This window comes from Centruroides sculpturatus, unplaced genomic scaffold (assembly GCF_000671375.1).
Source record: "Centruroides sculpturatus isolate CEXI.00-Female unplaced genomic scaffold, Cexi_2.0 scaffold1546, whole genome shotgun sequence".
Lineage (NCBI taxonomy): Eukaryota > Metazoa > Arthropoda > Arachnida > Scorpiones > Buthidae > Centruroides > Centruroides sculpturatus.
Window position 1 is genome coordinate 130042 of NW_019385760.1, and position 17498 is coordinate 147539.

General features: G+C 31.5%; 2 protein-coding genes across 7 annotated transcripts in view; one reads left to right on the forward strand and one right to left on the reverse strand.

Annotated features, from left to right (window-relative positions):
- LOC111641859 (cAMP-dependent protein kinase type II regulatory subunit-like) overlaps positions 1–1908 on the forward strand; it is a 111041-nt gene extending 109133 nt beyond the window's left edge. The window contains exons 13-14 of the mRNA XM_023388107.1: positions 456–524; positions 617–1908. Coding sequence (XP_023243875.1) covers positions 456–524; positions 617–747 — 200 coding nt within the window. The 3' untranslated portion in view covers positions 748–1908. The remainder of the gene's footprint in view (positions 1–455; positions 525–616) is intronic.
- Positions 1909–2102: 194 nt separating this feature from the next.
- LOC111641857 (RNA helicase Mov10l1-like) overlaps positions 2103–17498 on the reverse strand; it is a 32545-nt gene continuing 17149 nt past the window's right edge. For 4 of the 6 annotated variants that reach the window (XM_023388099.1, XM_023388102.1, XM_023388104.1 and 1 more), the window contains exons 3-20: positions 16611–16745; positions 16376–16528; positions 16057–16260; positions 15869–15980; positions 15684–15782; positions 15461–15607; positions 15088–15179; positions 13976–14034; positions 13467–13897; positions 13307–13384; positions 13080–13235; positions 12897–12962; positions 12621–12782; positions 12361–12534; positions 12155–12295; positions 11710–11817; positions 11500–11634; positions 10872–11428 (exon numbers count right to left, since the gene is read on the reverse strand). In XM_023388099.1, coding sequence (XP_023243867.1) covers positions 11324–11428; positions 11500–11634; positions 11710–11817; positions 12155–12295; positions 12361–12534; positions 12621–12782; positions 12897–12962; positions 13080–13235; positions 13307–13384; positions 13467–13897; positions 13976–14034; positions 15088–15179; positions 15461–15607; positions 15684–15782; positions 15869–15980; positions 16057–16260; positions 16376–16528; positions 16611–16745 — 2557 coding nt within the window. In that variant the 3' untranslated portion in view covers positions 10872–11323. Of the gene's footprint in view, positions 2537–10871; positions 11429–11499; positions 11635–11709; positions 11818–12154; positions 12296–12360; positions 12535–12620; positions 12783–12896; positions 12963–13079; positions 13236–13306; positions 13385–13466; positions 13898–13975; positions 14035–15087; positions 15180–15460; positions 15608–15683; positions 15783–15868; positions 15981–16056; positions 16261–16375; positions 16529–16610; positions 16746–17498 lie in introns of those variants that run through there. The other 2 variants (XM_023388101.1, XM_023388100.1) reach the window with 2 other exon arrangements.

A 17498-nucleotide genomic window follows, 5' to 3' on the forward strand; every position in this document is an offset into this window, starting at 1 on the left:
AAGTTTACTAAAATTAAAGTCTATGTATTGTATGTTATACTGAATAGAAAAGAATGAATTAGCTAATCAATGTCTATTATAACTAGTCTTTAGAGTACTCTAAACTCTGAAGATCAGTTTACACTGCAAAATAAGATATAGATTAGACACTGATAAATGTTTTATTATTGAAAATTTTAAAGAAATTTCTGTATTTAATAAATTTATGAGTAATTAATACATATCTAGAATGTTGCATATATATTTCAAATTAAATATATTCTGTAAGTTATAATTTATAATTATAATTTTTGATTAATTTTATAATTTTTGATCTTGTATTTTGAAAATGTAACTTCATTTTCAAAATACATAATCTTTAATTTTTAGAAATTATATTTTAAGATATTTATAGTGTTTATATTCTAAAAATAATTTGAAATCACTGCAATAATAATTTATAAAAATTTTTTCAGAATTAGCTTTAGTCACCCAAAAACCTCGTGCTGCTTCTGTTTATGCCATAGGAAATGTTAAACTTGCATGTAAGTTTAATATTGCATCAAATTATTTCAGAAATTAATGGTTAGTTTCACTTATCGTGTATTTTAAATTCGCATCTCTATTGTCTATTCAGTTTTAGATGTCCATGCTTTTGAAAGATTATTAGGACCGTGCATGGATATCATGAGACGCAACATAGAAGATTACGAAAAGCAAATCGTCGACATTTTTGGCTCTAAAGCAAACGTCCCTACCTTGCGATGATGGTTTTTCTGAGTTTTCATCCATATTGTCACACTGTTTTTATTTCTTTATTGTCTTCCTTCCAGAACATTCCCCAATGATGGTGGAGTTATAATAAATGTAGGAGTCTACCTTCAGTTGTTGTTAAAAATATGAACAAAACTTCAAATTATTCTTTTATGAAGTTTCTAGTCTGCCATTAGCAATGTTTGGAAGACACATTATAATAACAACAGAATCTTTGAGAAAACGAATGTAATATATGCCTGAATCAAAATGGACTTTTATATAAAAGAAAAAAAAATTATAAGTTTTGTTTCAGAAAAATATCTAAGATATTTTTTTGTACTTAAAAAGAAAGTAAATTTTGCAAAATCATATATTTTACATCCAAACTCAGATAGTTCAATTAGAAATACTCAAATAAAAGGACATAGGCCTAGCTGAATTGTTAAACAGTAAAGTTAGTGAAAGAAGTAATTTAATTCTATTGTAAATGTACCAATTCAATTCTTTTTTCACATTTTTAATTTTAATAATATCTCAAATTGTGTTTAGTTTGACATTAAAAAGTCTTATGTCCACAATCTTCCAAAATTTCTCCAAAATTCTGATCTTTCTGCATCATTCTTATGAATTAGTTTTATGTATATATGTATATGTAAATCCTTTTAAAAATCCCACTTTAAAAGAATGTTGTGGATAAATATTGAGTAAATATTTGAAACTGTAGCAAAATTTTCGTTTGGAAATTGTTTAGTGTGAGTCAGATGTAGAATATTATTCAGTTTTAAAATAAAGTTCATTTCCCATTATTATTATTATTATTTATTACATTGCTTTTTATCTCTAATTATTATTTTTAATTATGCTGCAAGATAATATTGCTAATAAAATAACTATTTTATGGTGATTCTGAACTAATACTGTCAATGGAAAGAATCGATTTGAATATTAACCAGCCTTTGATCACCTAGTTGTGGCAAATGACTTCTGGTTTCTTCCTCATTTGTTAAAATGTCACCACCATTAAAACTAGTGTTACAGAAGCTTCGCATCATGGTATTGGAATATGAGGAAGTTTGCTGTAGTAGTTGTTAAATGAATGATTTTATACAGTTAATGCATGCTATAAAAATTTAACATACATAACAGAAAAGTTCTTCTGCCATCCAGTGAAAGAAAATAAAATAAAATTGGTATATTGCCTAACATATTAAGCAAAAAATCCCGATGTCATTAGANAATGTTAATTTTATGTTTACTTTTATGCTAAAATATTAGAAAGATTTTACATTAATCACCTCATTACAGATATAAAACAAATTTATATTTCACTGATCATTACATATAAATGTATTAAAAATACATACTCATTCAGTTCATTTGACTACATGATTTTTACAAAATTTACATATGCACATTATAAAAAAGTTAAACTAAAATCATTATTTACAGATAAAACTGTACAACTAAAATCAACAATATTAATTAATAAAAAACTATAGTCCTATAGTTCATTATTCTTCTAAAGGAAAATGTTGTATCACCTCATTGCATCCAAATCATATATCGCCTGTAATCACCTCGTTACAGGTAAAAAAACAAATTTATGTTTCACTGCTAAATGTATTAAAAATACATACTCATTCAGTTCACTTGTTTACATGATTTTTACAAAATTTACATATGCACATTATATAAAAGGTAGACTAAAATCATTATTTACAGATAAAACTGTACATCTAGAATGAGCATTAAAACACTATGGTTCTACAGTTCATTATTCTTCTGAAGACAAATCTCGTATTTTTGCCANTCAGTTTACACTGCAAAATAAGATATAGATTAGACACTGATAAATGTTTTATTATTGAAAATTTTAAAGAAATTTCTGTATTTAATAAATTTATGAGTAATTAATACATATCTAGAATGTTGCATATATATTTCAAATTAAATATATTCTGTAAGTTATAATTTATAATTATAATTTTTGATTAATTTTATAATTTTTGATCTTGTATTTTGAAAATGTAACTTCATTTTCAAAATACAAGATCAAAAATTATATTTCACTTTTGAATCTCAAAAGTTTTTCTCTTATTTAAAAATTAATTGAACTATTTTCTCTCTGCAGAGATGGCTATTTCTCCTCATCTCTACTTAAAATTTCTATTATAAAATCAACAATATAGCACTATATTTATAATACAAAAATAACCTATATTTTTATATTTTTTATTAGCTAAATATTATCTTTTTGATACTAATTTACATTATTTCTTATAAATCTATTCAAGTCCGATATAACATTATTTACTTTTTCTCATTACTTATAAATCGTAACTCAAGATTTCTTTTAAACAATTATCTTAAAATATTACGTAAACTACAAATTTATGTCACATGACACAACTTTATTAGCTGTTTGTGCCATTTCCTTTTGGCTGTTAAAAAATACCAAATGAACAGCTACATTTATTGTGCATGATAATTTCAAATTGAAAGAACATTTAGATCATTACGGAATGGTTGACTCATAACATGGATCAGAAAGTAACATTTTCAGCATCCAATTTAAGAAAGTTTTGAAATGTACTTCCATTACTATCATTTTTGTCATGTAAAATGCTTTCTTATAAACTGATAAACATGTATCCCAGCATACAAACTTTTTGAAAAAAAATAAATCATACTTTTAGAAGAAACTTGCTCATTAAGTTTCATTCTGTTTAAGAAGATATGACCTATTATAAAGGTGTTTATTTTGTTGCATGCCAACCATGTAATGGCTCAAAAGAAACTAAGAGAGTATTTTGTTTTCTACCTCAAAAAGTGCTGATTTTCAAGGTCATCTGAAGTCACCAAAAATTGTCTCCCTGCCTGCTTTATAAACTTGATCATTAGTCCTTCCTATCTCTAATTGTTTCTAGTAAAAAACTACCGAATGCCACCAATGAAACACCATGTATAGCAGAGAGGCTACAATTTATTGTCAGTTTAACATTTTTAGTTAAACAAATCATAACAGATTAAGAAAATGATTTTTGAGTGAATGTAGCAACTCAAAGAATTCTTTTGTCATAAAGCCATGAGTACCCAACAAAGTTTAGAAAACTTCCTTGTCGGCACCTTCAGTAGCACACAAAATATCCAATCTGCAATTGATTTCTTGCAAGTTTTTCAATCATAACTTTATATGAAAGCATTATTTTCTCTCTCCCATCTGAGGTTTCAGTTCTGCAATGTCAGTAACAGTAATTTTGAATACATCCTGTTCCTTTAAGTATACCACCAAAAAATCCAGAGATGAGGCCAAAGAATAGAACCATTTCAACTTTTCATCAATTGGGTATCCTATCTAAGATTTGCTGATGTGTAATCCCAGGTGATATTTTGTATTTCTAGAAAACACATTGGGCTGCATTTCTTCTGATTGAAAAATACAAAATGAGTCTAGAATATTGATTAACTTTTTGTCTTCAAAGAAAAATGGTTCAAAAACTCCATTGCAGGATATTGTGCACCAAGACATTTCTCTTCAAACTGTCTTGTTTCTGCTAACAAAATGCACTTGTTTTCAGATCCCAATTATGTCAATTAACTTTCACCAACACATGAAAGCATTGGCAAACAATTTTCTTGCCAAAGACATTGTCTGCCAATAGATGGGCCTCTAAATGTTATTAAGAAAATTAAGTGTAAATTTCAATTAAAAAAAACTGTCATAGCATTTATTCTACCTTTTATTCCCAAAATCAAGCATTTAGTATTGTTTTGTTGATTGGATGAAACAGTAAAAAATAGAGCCAAACACACCCTTATCAGACCACATGCTCTACAGGTCTGATAATACTTACTTATCAGAACACACAAACACTTTCGTAGTCCATGTACAGAAATAATATTTTGATTTTATGGCTTACTGCCTTGCACTATTATTCTTTATAAATATGCTTTGTTTATGGTAAAATGTTAATTTTATGTTTAATGTAAAATCTAATTTTTTAGCATAAAAGTAATCACCTCATTACAGATATAAAACAAATTTATATTTCACTGATCAATACATATAAATGTATTAAAAATACATACTCATTCAGTTCATTTGACTACATGATTTTTACAAAATTTACATATGCACATTATAAAAAAGTTAAACTAAAATCATTATTTACAGATAAAACTGTACAACTAAAATCAACNTTTACATCCCTTTCATTCAAAATCAAATCCCGTAGCAAACCAATTTCCTGGATTAGGTTTTGTTATAAAACTTTACAAATATTTTTTTCTAATTCGTGTTTTTCTAAGGTTTTTATATCAGTAATTAATTTGAAATCGGAAATAATATTTGGTATACTTTTAAATCTATCTTCTATTTGTACAATATCAATTACAGTGTTAAAAAAATAACATCTAAATTCCTCTACCGGGTTTTCTATAACTTTATCTTCTGCTATTTCGGAATATAACCTTTTTCTTTTTCGTATTCGTTTATCAGGAAAATGTTCTGAAATATTCAAATTACGTGCTAACACTTTTGCTTCGTCTAAAAATGTGTTAAAATTTGTTCTTAAATTTTGGATTTCAGTTTTAATTTTATTGACTAAATTAAAAGCCGACTCAAGAATAATTGTTTTCGCTTGAAATAGTACTATACTGATAGCGTTAATTTTAGACAGCATTGCAAACCATACTATTGAACATAAAATAAATGACATTTCTTGTATTGAATCCAATAGACTTTTAGCTTCGGATACCGCTGTATTATCGTTACTTACATAAATAAATTCTTCTAGGGCATTACAAGTTTGTTCAAACTGTGTATACCATACTTTAACCGTCTCTATTTTGGCTTCCCAACGAGTGTCACATAATGGTTTAAGAGTAATGTTTAAATGCTTTTTTTAGAATTTCCCATCTCTTTGTAGATGCAGAAAATAAGCAATATAAACGTTGCAATATCCACAAAAAATTTTTACAATATATACTTCTGGAAGCGGCATCGCAAATTAATAAATTAAAAGAGTGTGATAGGCAAGGCACGTATATTGCGTGAGGGTTTAGAGCAATTATTCTAGATTGTACTGTACACCTTTATATTTCCCTTTCATGTTGCTACCGTTGTCGTATCCCTGCTCTCTACAATTCATAATATCTAAATCAAGCTCACTTAATGTTTTCAATAGACTTTTTGCTAGTCCTTCTCCAGTCACATCAGTCGCTTCAATAAACCCTATAAATGACTCATTTATAATTAATCTTTTCTCTTCAAAATTTACATACTAATAATAATTGAAGTTTGTTCCTTATGGGAAATATCAGAAAAATCAGATTTTATTCACTCTCGGATACAACTGACTGGGGTGACGACTACACAAGAACTCCCTCAGACATTCGAAAAGTATGTAGGAATTTTTACCTTTGACCTGACACTTAGATCAAGTGACAACAGATCAGTTATAACAGTTCTCTTTGATTCTTAGAACGGCTAATCCTACCCGGAGACAATAACGGTCACCAGAAAGTTCCAGAAGTTAGACAGACAAAAATAGAAGAATTTATAAAAGAAACATTAAAACTACGACTATATACAAACATACATATAATTTTATATGGCCGACAGCCACAGTATTATTTTCATTTCTTAACGCGGGCTATATGGTATTGAGATTTTTTCTAAAAAGTCCAATTTAGGTGAGGATCCTCGGGAGTTCCCAGAATCAAATAACAAAAACTAAACACTCGCATCATCAAGAATTAGCTTGAAGATTGTCGAAATTCAGAGATCTACAATAATAATGTTTACGATAAAATATACTTTTCGTCATACTGACAACGATAGGAATATTGTCAAGTTTTCGTGTGCAAGAGTACATTATTTTAGTTCTTGATAATGTTGGGGCCCCCTCAATTGCGGGGCCCCGGTGCGTAGCATCCGCCGCACCCCGCAAATGGCCGGCCCTGCAAACAGCCGTAATCCGTAAACTTGACACGTGTCGGGCTGTGATTGGAAGGACTCGTAAGAAATTGGATTCCTAAAGAATGGAACGTATCTACTGTCTTATAGGGGGTCGACTGTATAATGATAATTATTTGTTTAATTATTGTACGATATAACGAATAAAATATCTAATTATTTCAGAAAATCACTTATGGCTGCTGCTATTTTCGTTGTGAATTTGTCTCTTTAATCCGATTTTCAGTTCGGTAGACTATCATATACAGCATTCAGGTTATGAACTTCCTTTATTGATTTGTCATATGCATTTCGGACTCAATTGTAATTTAAGTCCCTCTTCAGTACAAACTGTNATTTTCGTTGTGAATTTGTCTCTTTAATCCGATTTTCAGTTCGGTAGACTATCATATACAGCATTCAGGTTATGAACTTCCTTTATTGATTTGTCATATGCATTTCGGACTCAATTGTAATTTAAGTCCCTCTTCAGTACAAACTCAGATTCTGTTTTCTAAAAACCTCGGTGTATAATTGGTAACGTTGAAAAGAATACAAATACAGCCATTTAAAAAACACTTCAACTACAAATGACAAATCAATAAAGGAAGTTCATAACCTGAATGCTGCATATGATAGTCTACCGAACTGAAAATCGGATTAAAGAGACAAATTCACAATATCTAATTATTCTTAATATAATGTTTTACTATATCGCCCAGAAAATTGTTTTTCGCCCCCAAAATATAAATTGTTACTAATCGCCCCCTCAACATGGAAAAANAAGAGACAAATTCACAATATCTAATTATTCTTAATATAATGTTTTACTATATCGCCCAGAAAATTGTTTTTCGCCCCCAAAATATAAATTGTTACTAATCGCCCCCTCAACATGGAAAAACGCCCACATGGGGGCGATATCGCCCCCGTTCAGAAATACTGGTTTATACAGTCGCAGGCGAGGCTGTGTGCGGCACTCGGAGAGTGAGACGTTACAAGTTACGAGGCATGACGGGGAGGCCGTCAAGTCGAGAGGGGAGTGGGAAGTACGGAAGGTGCCTGATAGATACTGTATACACAAGATACAAGCTATCTAAGTAACAGACTGAAGAGAGGCGAAAACCCGAAACGCGTATCTATATGAATAAAAAGTGGTGATGAAATTATATGCCAAGTATCGATAAATTCACCGTGACATTGAATCAGAAGCTGTATTTCCCTTAAGCCCTGGTCACACTATGCGATTTCCAGCCGCGCAGGCGACTGCAACCGCGACGGCTGTTCCCGTTAACTAGTAATCCCCCCTCGAAAACCGGCGCGACTGCAATCGCAACTAGAAACAAAAAGTTTGTTCTACTCGCGACGATTGCAAACGCGCATCCAATCAACAAACGCCTTTATGCCACGTCATACAGTGACAACATTGAAAATAGTTCATCATCATGGCGGATAGTCAGAGGATTAATACTTTTACAGAATCGAGATTGATCGAGCTTATTCAGGCTCACGAATACCTGTGGGATTTCAATTCTTCGTTTTATCGAAGATTTTATCTTTTCATGTATTTTCGCCAGGTCTATTAAAATAATCGCCTTTTTTCTTTTATTCATTCCAGAAAAGGAACTGCTTGCTATTTTAATAAGAAAAGTGGCTAAAATTCCGTATATACTCTGAAGTAGAACGAAAAATATCGGCAAACTCACGAAAGTAGTCAAAAACAAGCTACTGTAATTTTATTGGTTTATTATAGGGTCACGTGTTTCCGAGTTGCAACGTCAACGAACAATGTGTGACCACGAGAAGACGTGCGCGACTCGCGCTTGTTGCAGTTGCAGTCGCCTGCGCGGCTAGAAATCGCATAGTGTGACCAGGGCTTTACCTTGCAGTTTCTTGTAGTGTGTTTAAATGTGAGGTCACGTCCACCATAAAATAAAATTTTTGTAACCAGTCGTGATTATTGAGCTCAACGTATTCAAGATCTTTCTGCTTTAAAAATAATTTTTTCCTTAATGCAAGTAGCAAATGGCATTAACACTGCTCCTCTGGAAAGCCACCTTACTTTATTCTGTAAAAGAAGATCAGAATATTGGCTGTTCACTTTGGTTAAGAAGTTCACAAAATTGCCAATGATATAGTTGTCATGCCATTATTTTGTTCACAATTTATGCAACCAGGTCCATAACTAATGTTATTTCCTTCGGAAAAGTTTGCTAAAAAAGTACCTCTTGATGGATTATGCAGTGAAAAGAAAACACGTCATTCAAGATTTGTTTTTTAAACATAGAAACAAAACCTTTCTTTTCACCTTTCATACTTAGTAATATAGAAAGAAAAAAATACTGATTTTTTTAATCTATAGATGTTAGTTTGTGATGGGCATGATTTTGATCGCCCTGTTTGAAGCTTAATAACTCCTGTGCTTTTTGTCGAAAATTTCTGAAATTATGCATGGATGTTCGTTTATTAGGGGAATTGATGCTATTAAATTTTTGTTAGTTAATGGTGGAGAGATAAAAGGAGGTTGTGTATCATATCTCGAGTATGGTCGGTTGGTCTTAATGAAGATTTTACTCATTAGCATTTACGATTTTTTTTATAAAACCCATTCCTACCATCAAAATATAGGATTTGCAAATTTTATAATAGTTTAAAAGATAATGTTATTAATATTTTAAAAGATGGGGCAACACACGCAGTTTTAAATATTGCTGGGAAAGTTAAGCAACTCATTGCTTGATTTTTCTGTCTTGTAAAGAGTTTTGATAAACTGATAAACTTAGTTTCCAGCATAGCAACATTCAGGAAAAAGGGAAATCATTTTTTTATACAAAATTGACTGATATCTAAGCATCATTAGGTTTAAGAAAATTATAAAAGGTACCCAGTATTTATTTTGCTGCATACCATATTAATTTAAACAAACCATATTATCTTTTGAATCTCAAAAACTGCTGATTTTCAAGGTCATCTGAAGTCACCAAAAATTGCCCCCCTGCCTGCTCTATAAACTTGATCATTAGTCCTTCCTAACTCTAATCGTTTCCAGTAAAAAACTACTGAATGACACCAATGAAACACCATGTATAGCAGCATATCTATAATTTATTGTCAGATTAGCATTTTTAGTTAAACGAATAACAACAGATTAAGAAAATAATTTTTGAGTGAATGTAGCAACTCAAAGAATTCTTTTGTCACAAAGCCGTGAGCACCCAACAAAATTTAGTAAACTTTCTGGTGGGCACCTTCAGTAGCACACAAAATATCCAATCTGCAATTGATTTCTTGCAAGTTTTTCAAGCATAACTTTATATGAAAGCATTATTTTCTCTCTCCTATCTGAGGTTTCAATTCTGCAATGTCAGTAACTTTCTTTGAATACATCCTGTTCCTTTAAGTATCCCCTCCAGAAAATCCAGAGATGATGCCAAAGAATAGAAGCATTTCAACTTTTCATCAATTGGGTATCCTATCTAAGATTTGCTGACGAGTAATCCCAGTGTGGCGATGTTTCGTATTGCTAGAAAACACATTGAGCTTCATTGCTTCTGATCGAAAAATACAAAATGAGTCCAGTATGTTCAGTAACTTTTTTCAAGGAAAAATGGTCCATAAACTCCATCACTGGATACCGTGCACCAAGACATTTGTCTTCAAACTGTCTTGCTTCTGCTAACAAAATGCACTTGTTTTCAGATCCCAATTATGTCAATTAACTTTCACCAACACATGAAAGCATTGGAAACAATTTTCTCGCCAAAGACATTGTCTGCCAATAGATGCACCTCTAAATGTTGTCAAGAAAGTTAAGTGTAAATTTCAATTAAAAAGAACTGTCATAACATTTATTCTACCTAACTTTTATTTACGCAACCAAGCATTCAGTATTGTTTTGTTGATTGGATGAAACAGTAAAAAATAGAACCAAACGCATCGTTATCAGACCACATGCTCTACAGGTCTGACAATACTTACTTATCAGAACACATTTAAACACTTTCGTTGTCCATGTACAGAAATAATATTTTGATTTTATGGCTTACTGCCTTGCATTATTATTCTTTATAAATATGTTTTGTTTATGGTAAAATGTTAATTTTATGTTTACTTTTATGCTAAAATATTAGAAAGATTTTACATTAATCACCTCATTAAAGATATAAAACAAATTTATATTTCACTGATCAATACATATAAATGTATTAAAAATACATACTCATTCAGTTCATTTGTTTACATGATTTTTACAAAATTTTACATATGCACATTATACAAGAGGTAAACTATAATCATTATTTACAGATAACACTGTACATCTAGAATGAGCAATATTAAAACACTATAGTCTACAGTTCATTATTCTTCTAAAGGTAAATGTCGTATCACCTAATTGTATCCAAATCATATATTGCCTGTAATCACCTCGTTACAGGTAAAAAACAAATTTATATTTTACCGCTAAATCCGTATAAATGTATTAAAAATACATACTCATTCAGTTCATTTGTTTACATGATTTTTACAAAATTTTACATATGCATATTATACAAGAGGTAAACTAAAATCATTATTTACAGATAAAACTGTACATCTAGAATGAGCATTAAAACACTATGGTTCTACAGTTCATTATTCTTCTGAAGACAAATCTTGTATTTTTGCCAGGGAGATTGCCGATCCGCAGTACGATTTCTGATCCAAACAATAACTGATTAATTTCCTCCAGTGTTTATCCTAACAATGCAAACGAATAATTGTTACAGTTTAGAAGCAAAGTCGACAAATAAACTAAAAAAATTACTTACGTGACACAAGAGATATGGATCTCCAATCACAATGAGCAGGGCTTGTGCTCTGGTAATTGCGACATTAAACCTTTTCGGATCGGTCAGGAAACCTAAGTTGCGTCTGGCATTCAGCTGATCTTTAGAACTTCGAACCTGTGGTGTTAAAAATTAATTTGTGAGAAAAGGACTATCGACATTAAAATTAAACAAACGAAGAACAACAATTACCGTAGAAATAATTATAACCAATCTCTCCTGGCCTTGAAATTCTTCTACAGAACCCACTTGGCACATTTCAATTCGATTCATGTTTATCATATGTTTGATTTTCCCCACCTAAAATAATGTAGAATTAAAATATTTTATGCAAATTTCTTCATACAATAACTAGAACAGGTTTGTATTTATAAATAAAAAATTTTTATCTTGCTTTCAACACTATAGAAACTGTTTTGTTCTGCTATTTTGCTCCAGCAGACACAATGCTTTTTTATAACAATTTCTTTTCATCCAAGTATGACTACCCCATAAAAAGATCATATTGATCTCATCATCAAGTTAAAATTTCCATTAGATAACATTTAAAAATCATTCTTATATGGGAAATTTAAATGTAATTTTTCTTATCATACTACCGTAGGATTATATCTCTTTAAATTATTCTCCAACCTACCTGTTTGCGATATGGAGTGATGATACCAATGTCATTGGGCGAAATTCCCAAAGCATATAAACTTTTTAAATATTTAATTATTTGCTGGACCTCGTACAGATTAAACCAAGAAGGACTGTCGCTATCCCAAAGATTTTCACCCTATTCATACATAAACTTTTAAAATTCTGAATATAAAATAATTTTTAATGACAACTTCGACTTACCCTGACTCCACAGAATATCATAGGAAACGACCTGTTTGGTAATCCTTCCCACTTGCAAAACGTGTCCCGTAAACTTTTGGGGGCAGAACAGACGAGTTCGGAGTCGTAGAAAATTTGCGATGATAACGAAATAATGCAAGAATGGGATCTATAATTTTCTACTAGTTTAGTTATCTATAAAAACAAAAGTAAAAAGTTATAAATGTGAGCCTTTGGTACTTTTCTAATTCAAGATGTGATTATGAAAGTAATTATCGTACTAGTAATGGATTATAGTTTCCTTGTCGATACTTTTCTGGATTTCTCTGATACAGAGGCAGAGCCATTATCCTTTCTAGAAATGAAACCTTAAGTCCATTTTCTTTAGAGTTGTAGGAGTGTACGACCGGTCCGAGCTGTTGAGGATCTCCAGCTAGGACAACCTAGAAAATTACAAAAATATGACTTTCTCATTGTGGGCCTTCCAATATGTGTGATAAAGAAACACTAAGGGATCCCAAATTTGATTTCATGTATCGTAGAAAAAAAATGGTTACCTGTCCGTTGCCTGTTGCAACTAATTCAATCGCTAACATCGATTCTGGTTCGGTAGCCTGTCCGGCCTACAAATAAGAAAATAAACAATGAGTAAACTCATTTTATGCAAACAGAAAACACTTACTCTTACATTCATTGAAATAAACAGTGTTATTAAATAAGAAATTCAAAACTCTAATTACCTCATCTAAAAACAAATGAGTGAAATGGTCTACTGTCAAACCTAGACTATAAAATTTTCCAGCAGTTACACAAGTACAAACGATAATACGATGACTAGAAATCAAAGACATTTTGTCTACGTCTTTACAGAATGGCTTAACGTCGTCTGGCATAACCTGAAAGTAATCGTCGTCATTACAGAGACACGCTATGGCATCATCGTTATTCAAATGATATAACAACAAACCTTTTTGGAATTATGGAAGGCATTGAGTCTAACGAGGTCGGCTTCAGCGAATAACTTACTTTCCACCAGACGTTGTACCTAATATTTTAACGTGTAGAAAAGAGATTACATAAAAGTTTTGGATATAAATTTTACTTTTTGAAATTAATCTTTCACTTACGATTACATCTGCAGCACTATTTGACGGAGTACAGACTAAAATTCTACTAGACTTCACACGGCTGAATATTTGAACAATACATTCTACAACAGTCTTTGTTTTACCCGTTCCCGGAGGTCCAAATATAACGTAAGGCATGGGTCGGCAAGTTCCGTCCAACACTCTTTTCACTGCAATTTTCTGTCGATCGTTCAGAGACTTGTTATGCCACTTAATTGTCACCGACTTTCTGTTATTTGGCAACTGGACTTCCATCTTTACCACGGGACAGCAGAATGTGATGTTACCGTTACGATGAATGGAATTTATATTTTTATATTCCTTCTTTTCCAATTCTCCTTTCTGTGTACAAGAAGTTGCAGGTGTTGATGCCTCAGTTTCTAAAAGATGAACTTGAGGTGTTTTACAGACTATTTTACTTGGAAAGAGAACTAAAAAAGAAATATCAATAACGATTATAATAAGATAGATCTTCCCAATTCCCTTCCCCAATGTAATATATCACTCACCATTTTCAGGAAGGTTTAATGCCTCTTCAATAGCGTGATGATATCTTCTCATGATCATTCTGAAATAAAGAATAATTCATTATACAACTAATATTAACACACTATTTTTTAATTCCTATTATTTTATTCTGGGAATCCCAACTTCAACATAAACAATTTAACATTGTAACATCAACTTTGTCAACTATTTGTCAACTTTCACACCTGGGAGCATATCTTCTTTTAAGTTCTCAGCGTGAATAAAGACGCTTTCACACGATCTTGTGATCTGCTGTCCCAATTTCATTGTTTCAATATAACAACTAGCTACCAACTATCGTAGTCTTTGCTAGTTCCGCAACTGGCCACTCGTTTTCCCTGTGCCTTAAATTTCAGATACATTTAAATACATTCATTGGATATATCATTTTAAGTATCTCTATGGGTAAGTCATCCTTCTCGCTCTGCAATCATACTATCAACCGTTGACCTCTGAACTAAGACTAACAACTATCATCTGGAACTTTCTCCTTTTCGACCAGCAAGCATCCAATCTCCAACTCCTCTTCAAGGTATTTATCACCCCAAGCACTCAAATGTAAACTCTCTCTCTCGAGATCATATCTGTATAGTTGTTCCGATATAATGTGTATCATATCCTTTTTTTCAAATAAAGTTATTTGTTGGTTTAATTAGAATCTGAATGATTCACTTCCAACCCGTTGTCTCACGGTCTCTATTCCAAATCCAATCACCTGTGCACGCAGCAGCTCGTGTGACCTACTTATAAAACAAACCTCGCCGTCAGAGCTTCTGGGTCAACGAGACTCAATGGTGTTAGCCCTGACGAGGCATCAAAGATTTCCCAACTCTCCAGTCACATTAGTCTTTCTGCGTAAAGGCACTAATAAGCCTCATTTTCATGCCCAGTATAGGTCTGATCAGACCTGTACTAAGGAAAATGTCTAGTAATGGACAGAGTCCAATGTGTCGGGATCAAATTATGCAAATCTCAGATTCTACCACACATGCATATTACTTAAAATACGCAACTAACGGCATTTCTGCTTAACCAACTACCATTAGTACATTAACACATAATAATAATAATAATAATAATCTAAAAATCTTACCTGTTATAATGAAATTCTACATCATAACTTTCTCCGTTATATTTACTATGAAAAATGCTATTGAATTTCACAAATATCTTTTTTTTATCAATCTGAAATAGACAAATCTCATATCACTTTTAAGTTTATTTATTTTATATAAAATATATTAAAAACAAAAATTATAGTATGGTACCAAATTCTATATATAATTAATATATATTTATTTAAACATATGCTTAAAATTTATTTAAAGTGACATTCCATGTAGCTCAAAATCTTTTAAAAATAATAATGCTAACAAAAACAGTCTTCTTTGGTTCCATATCAAGATATTAGTTTTTGAATTCTAATACACAAATTCCTTATAGGTTTTTGATACAATAACACATACCTTGTGAATAAATCCTTCGTATACGGGGTTCGATTTCTCTACTGGGTCACTGGCTGTAATTCTGTCACCTACGAATAGCGTGGGCCTGTTTTCTGCCAGTCCCTGTACCTCTAATGTTAAATAGTCTTCGCAAGGTTGAAAACAAATCTAAAGATGCCCAAAAACTGTTATTTCCAAAATCAATTTTAAAACTGGTGTTACTATTTATCAAACAACATCATACCTGATCCATACTAAAGCCTTTCATGTCAATATTCATTTGTATTTCTTCAAGGTAAAGCAGAGTGTGAAATTTCTCTTTGTAATTTGTTACAGATAACTCCTAATTTTTTAAATAAAATCAATTAATCACAAATAAATTAAAGTTAAATATGATTACATAATGTACAATATATTTTCGTAACAAACCTCTGTGAGAACAGGGACACTATGCACGATGTGTTTTCCTTCCAAAGCAATGCTCTGCAATTCTTCCGGAATGGCAAATGTCTGCAGTCTTCGAGAGAATCGACTTTTAACCCTATTAAAGTTAAGCGCAGCGATTAACGTCAAATGCTAATCAAAATCTCGTGTAAAAGTTAGACAATATTACAAACCTGCAAGGTCTCTCTCCTGGTATCAGAGAACCTGATGCTTCTCTATAGTTTTTTGATCTATTACCAAACAAGTGTCTAGGTATAAGAGTTGCATTGGACAAAGGCAACTGCTGATTTGCATCTTCAACTTTCACTTCTAGAATTCTTTCTATGGTAAATCCTTCAAATTGAAAAAACAGAAGCTGTTCACTCCGACCTAGTTGACTATAGAAAACAATTTATTATTATTAAGCTTTCATTTCAGGTATTTAATAATCTTATTAATAACACCAATGATTTGTAAATCAATTGCCATAATATATTTAATAAGTAAACTAACCTTGCGATGCAAGTTACATTTACATCAAAGGATTCATTTGGAGGAATTAATATTGGATAATTGGGGTTTTTGTCAACATTAAACTGTGTAGCTCCCTGATAATTTTCATTCGGCTTGCACATTAGCAATACACAAGGCAAGGAACTTGTATTACTGTAAAACACAATCAATTTTCAGTGTTACTGCAATAAAATATACGAAATCAAGACATTTTTCCAAATTTCAATACACTTACCCGATGGAAACTGTTAAACATTTCTTGTCACCCAAATTAACGGTGCCAAAATTTCCATCAAAAGATATTTCTATTCCGTTTTTGTCGCAAAGTAACGAGTCCACATGTTGCTTTGTCAACGGCGATATAACACACCTTTACAAAAATTGAAAATAATTGATAATTTGTATTCAAGTTATAACAATAATAATTATAGTAATAAATTAATCTAACATTAATAGTTTTATAATGACAATAGGTTTTGCATGTGAGTGCATTTTTCAAACTGACCGAAATCTCAGATTTTCATATTCCTAATTAATGAATAAATTTTAAAATTTCCAGAATATAACATAACCAATATGGTAACAATGCCTACATCACTCATCTTTCTAATCATGTTGTATTTTAATTGACGAATTCTATAGTCGTTTGTATTGTAAAATCAGTCGGTTTCATATTATACATTAGTGCAATGATCGAATTTAATGGAAAAATTCCAAATTACATACACACAGTATAGGCTCAATCATCTAAAGAAATGTGGACTGAATACATTGTGAATAATCACACACTTACTTAATAATCTATGCAAACATTCTCTTTTAATTGTGGCGGTACGCCATGTCTTTGTACATAGGGGTAGATATAAGTTTTATTTCTACTAAATTAATTTGTCTTTAACGTCTGTTTCTAGAACTTTCTAACCTATTCTTTTTCTATGGGTGGGGGACCTTTGTCCAAGGACAAAGGGAAAAGACAAAAGGGGACATTAAGAAGCCCTGAGGCCATGAGTAAAAACGAACAAGACACTTTCGGGTCAGCGTCCGAGGGGTACAGACGTTGGAAACAGCAAGCTAAAGGTTTGTCACCTAGTGGGACAAACGGAGAAGGCTTGGAAGTTGTAGG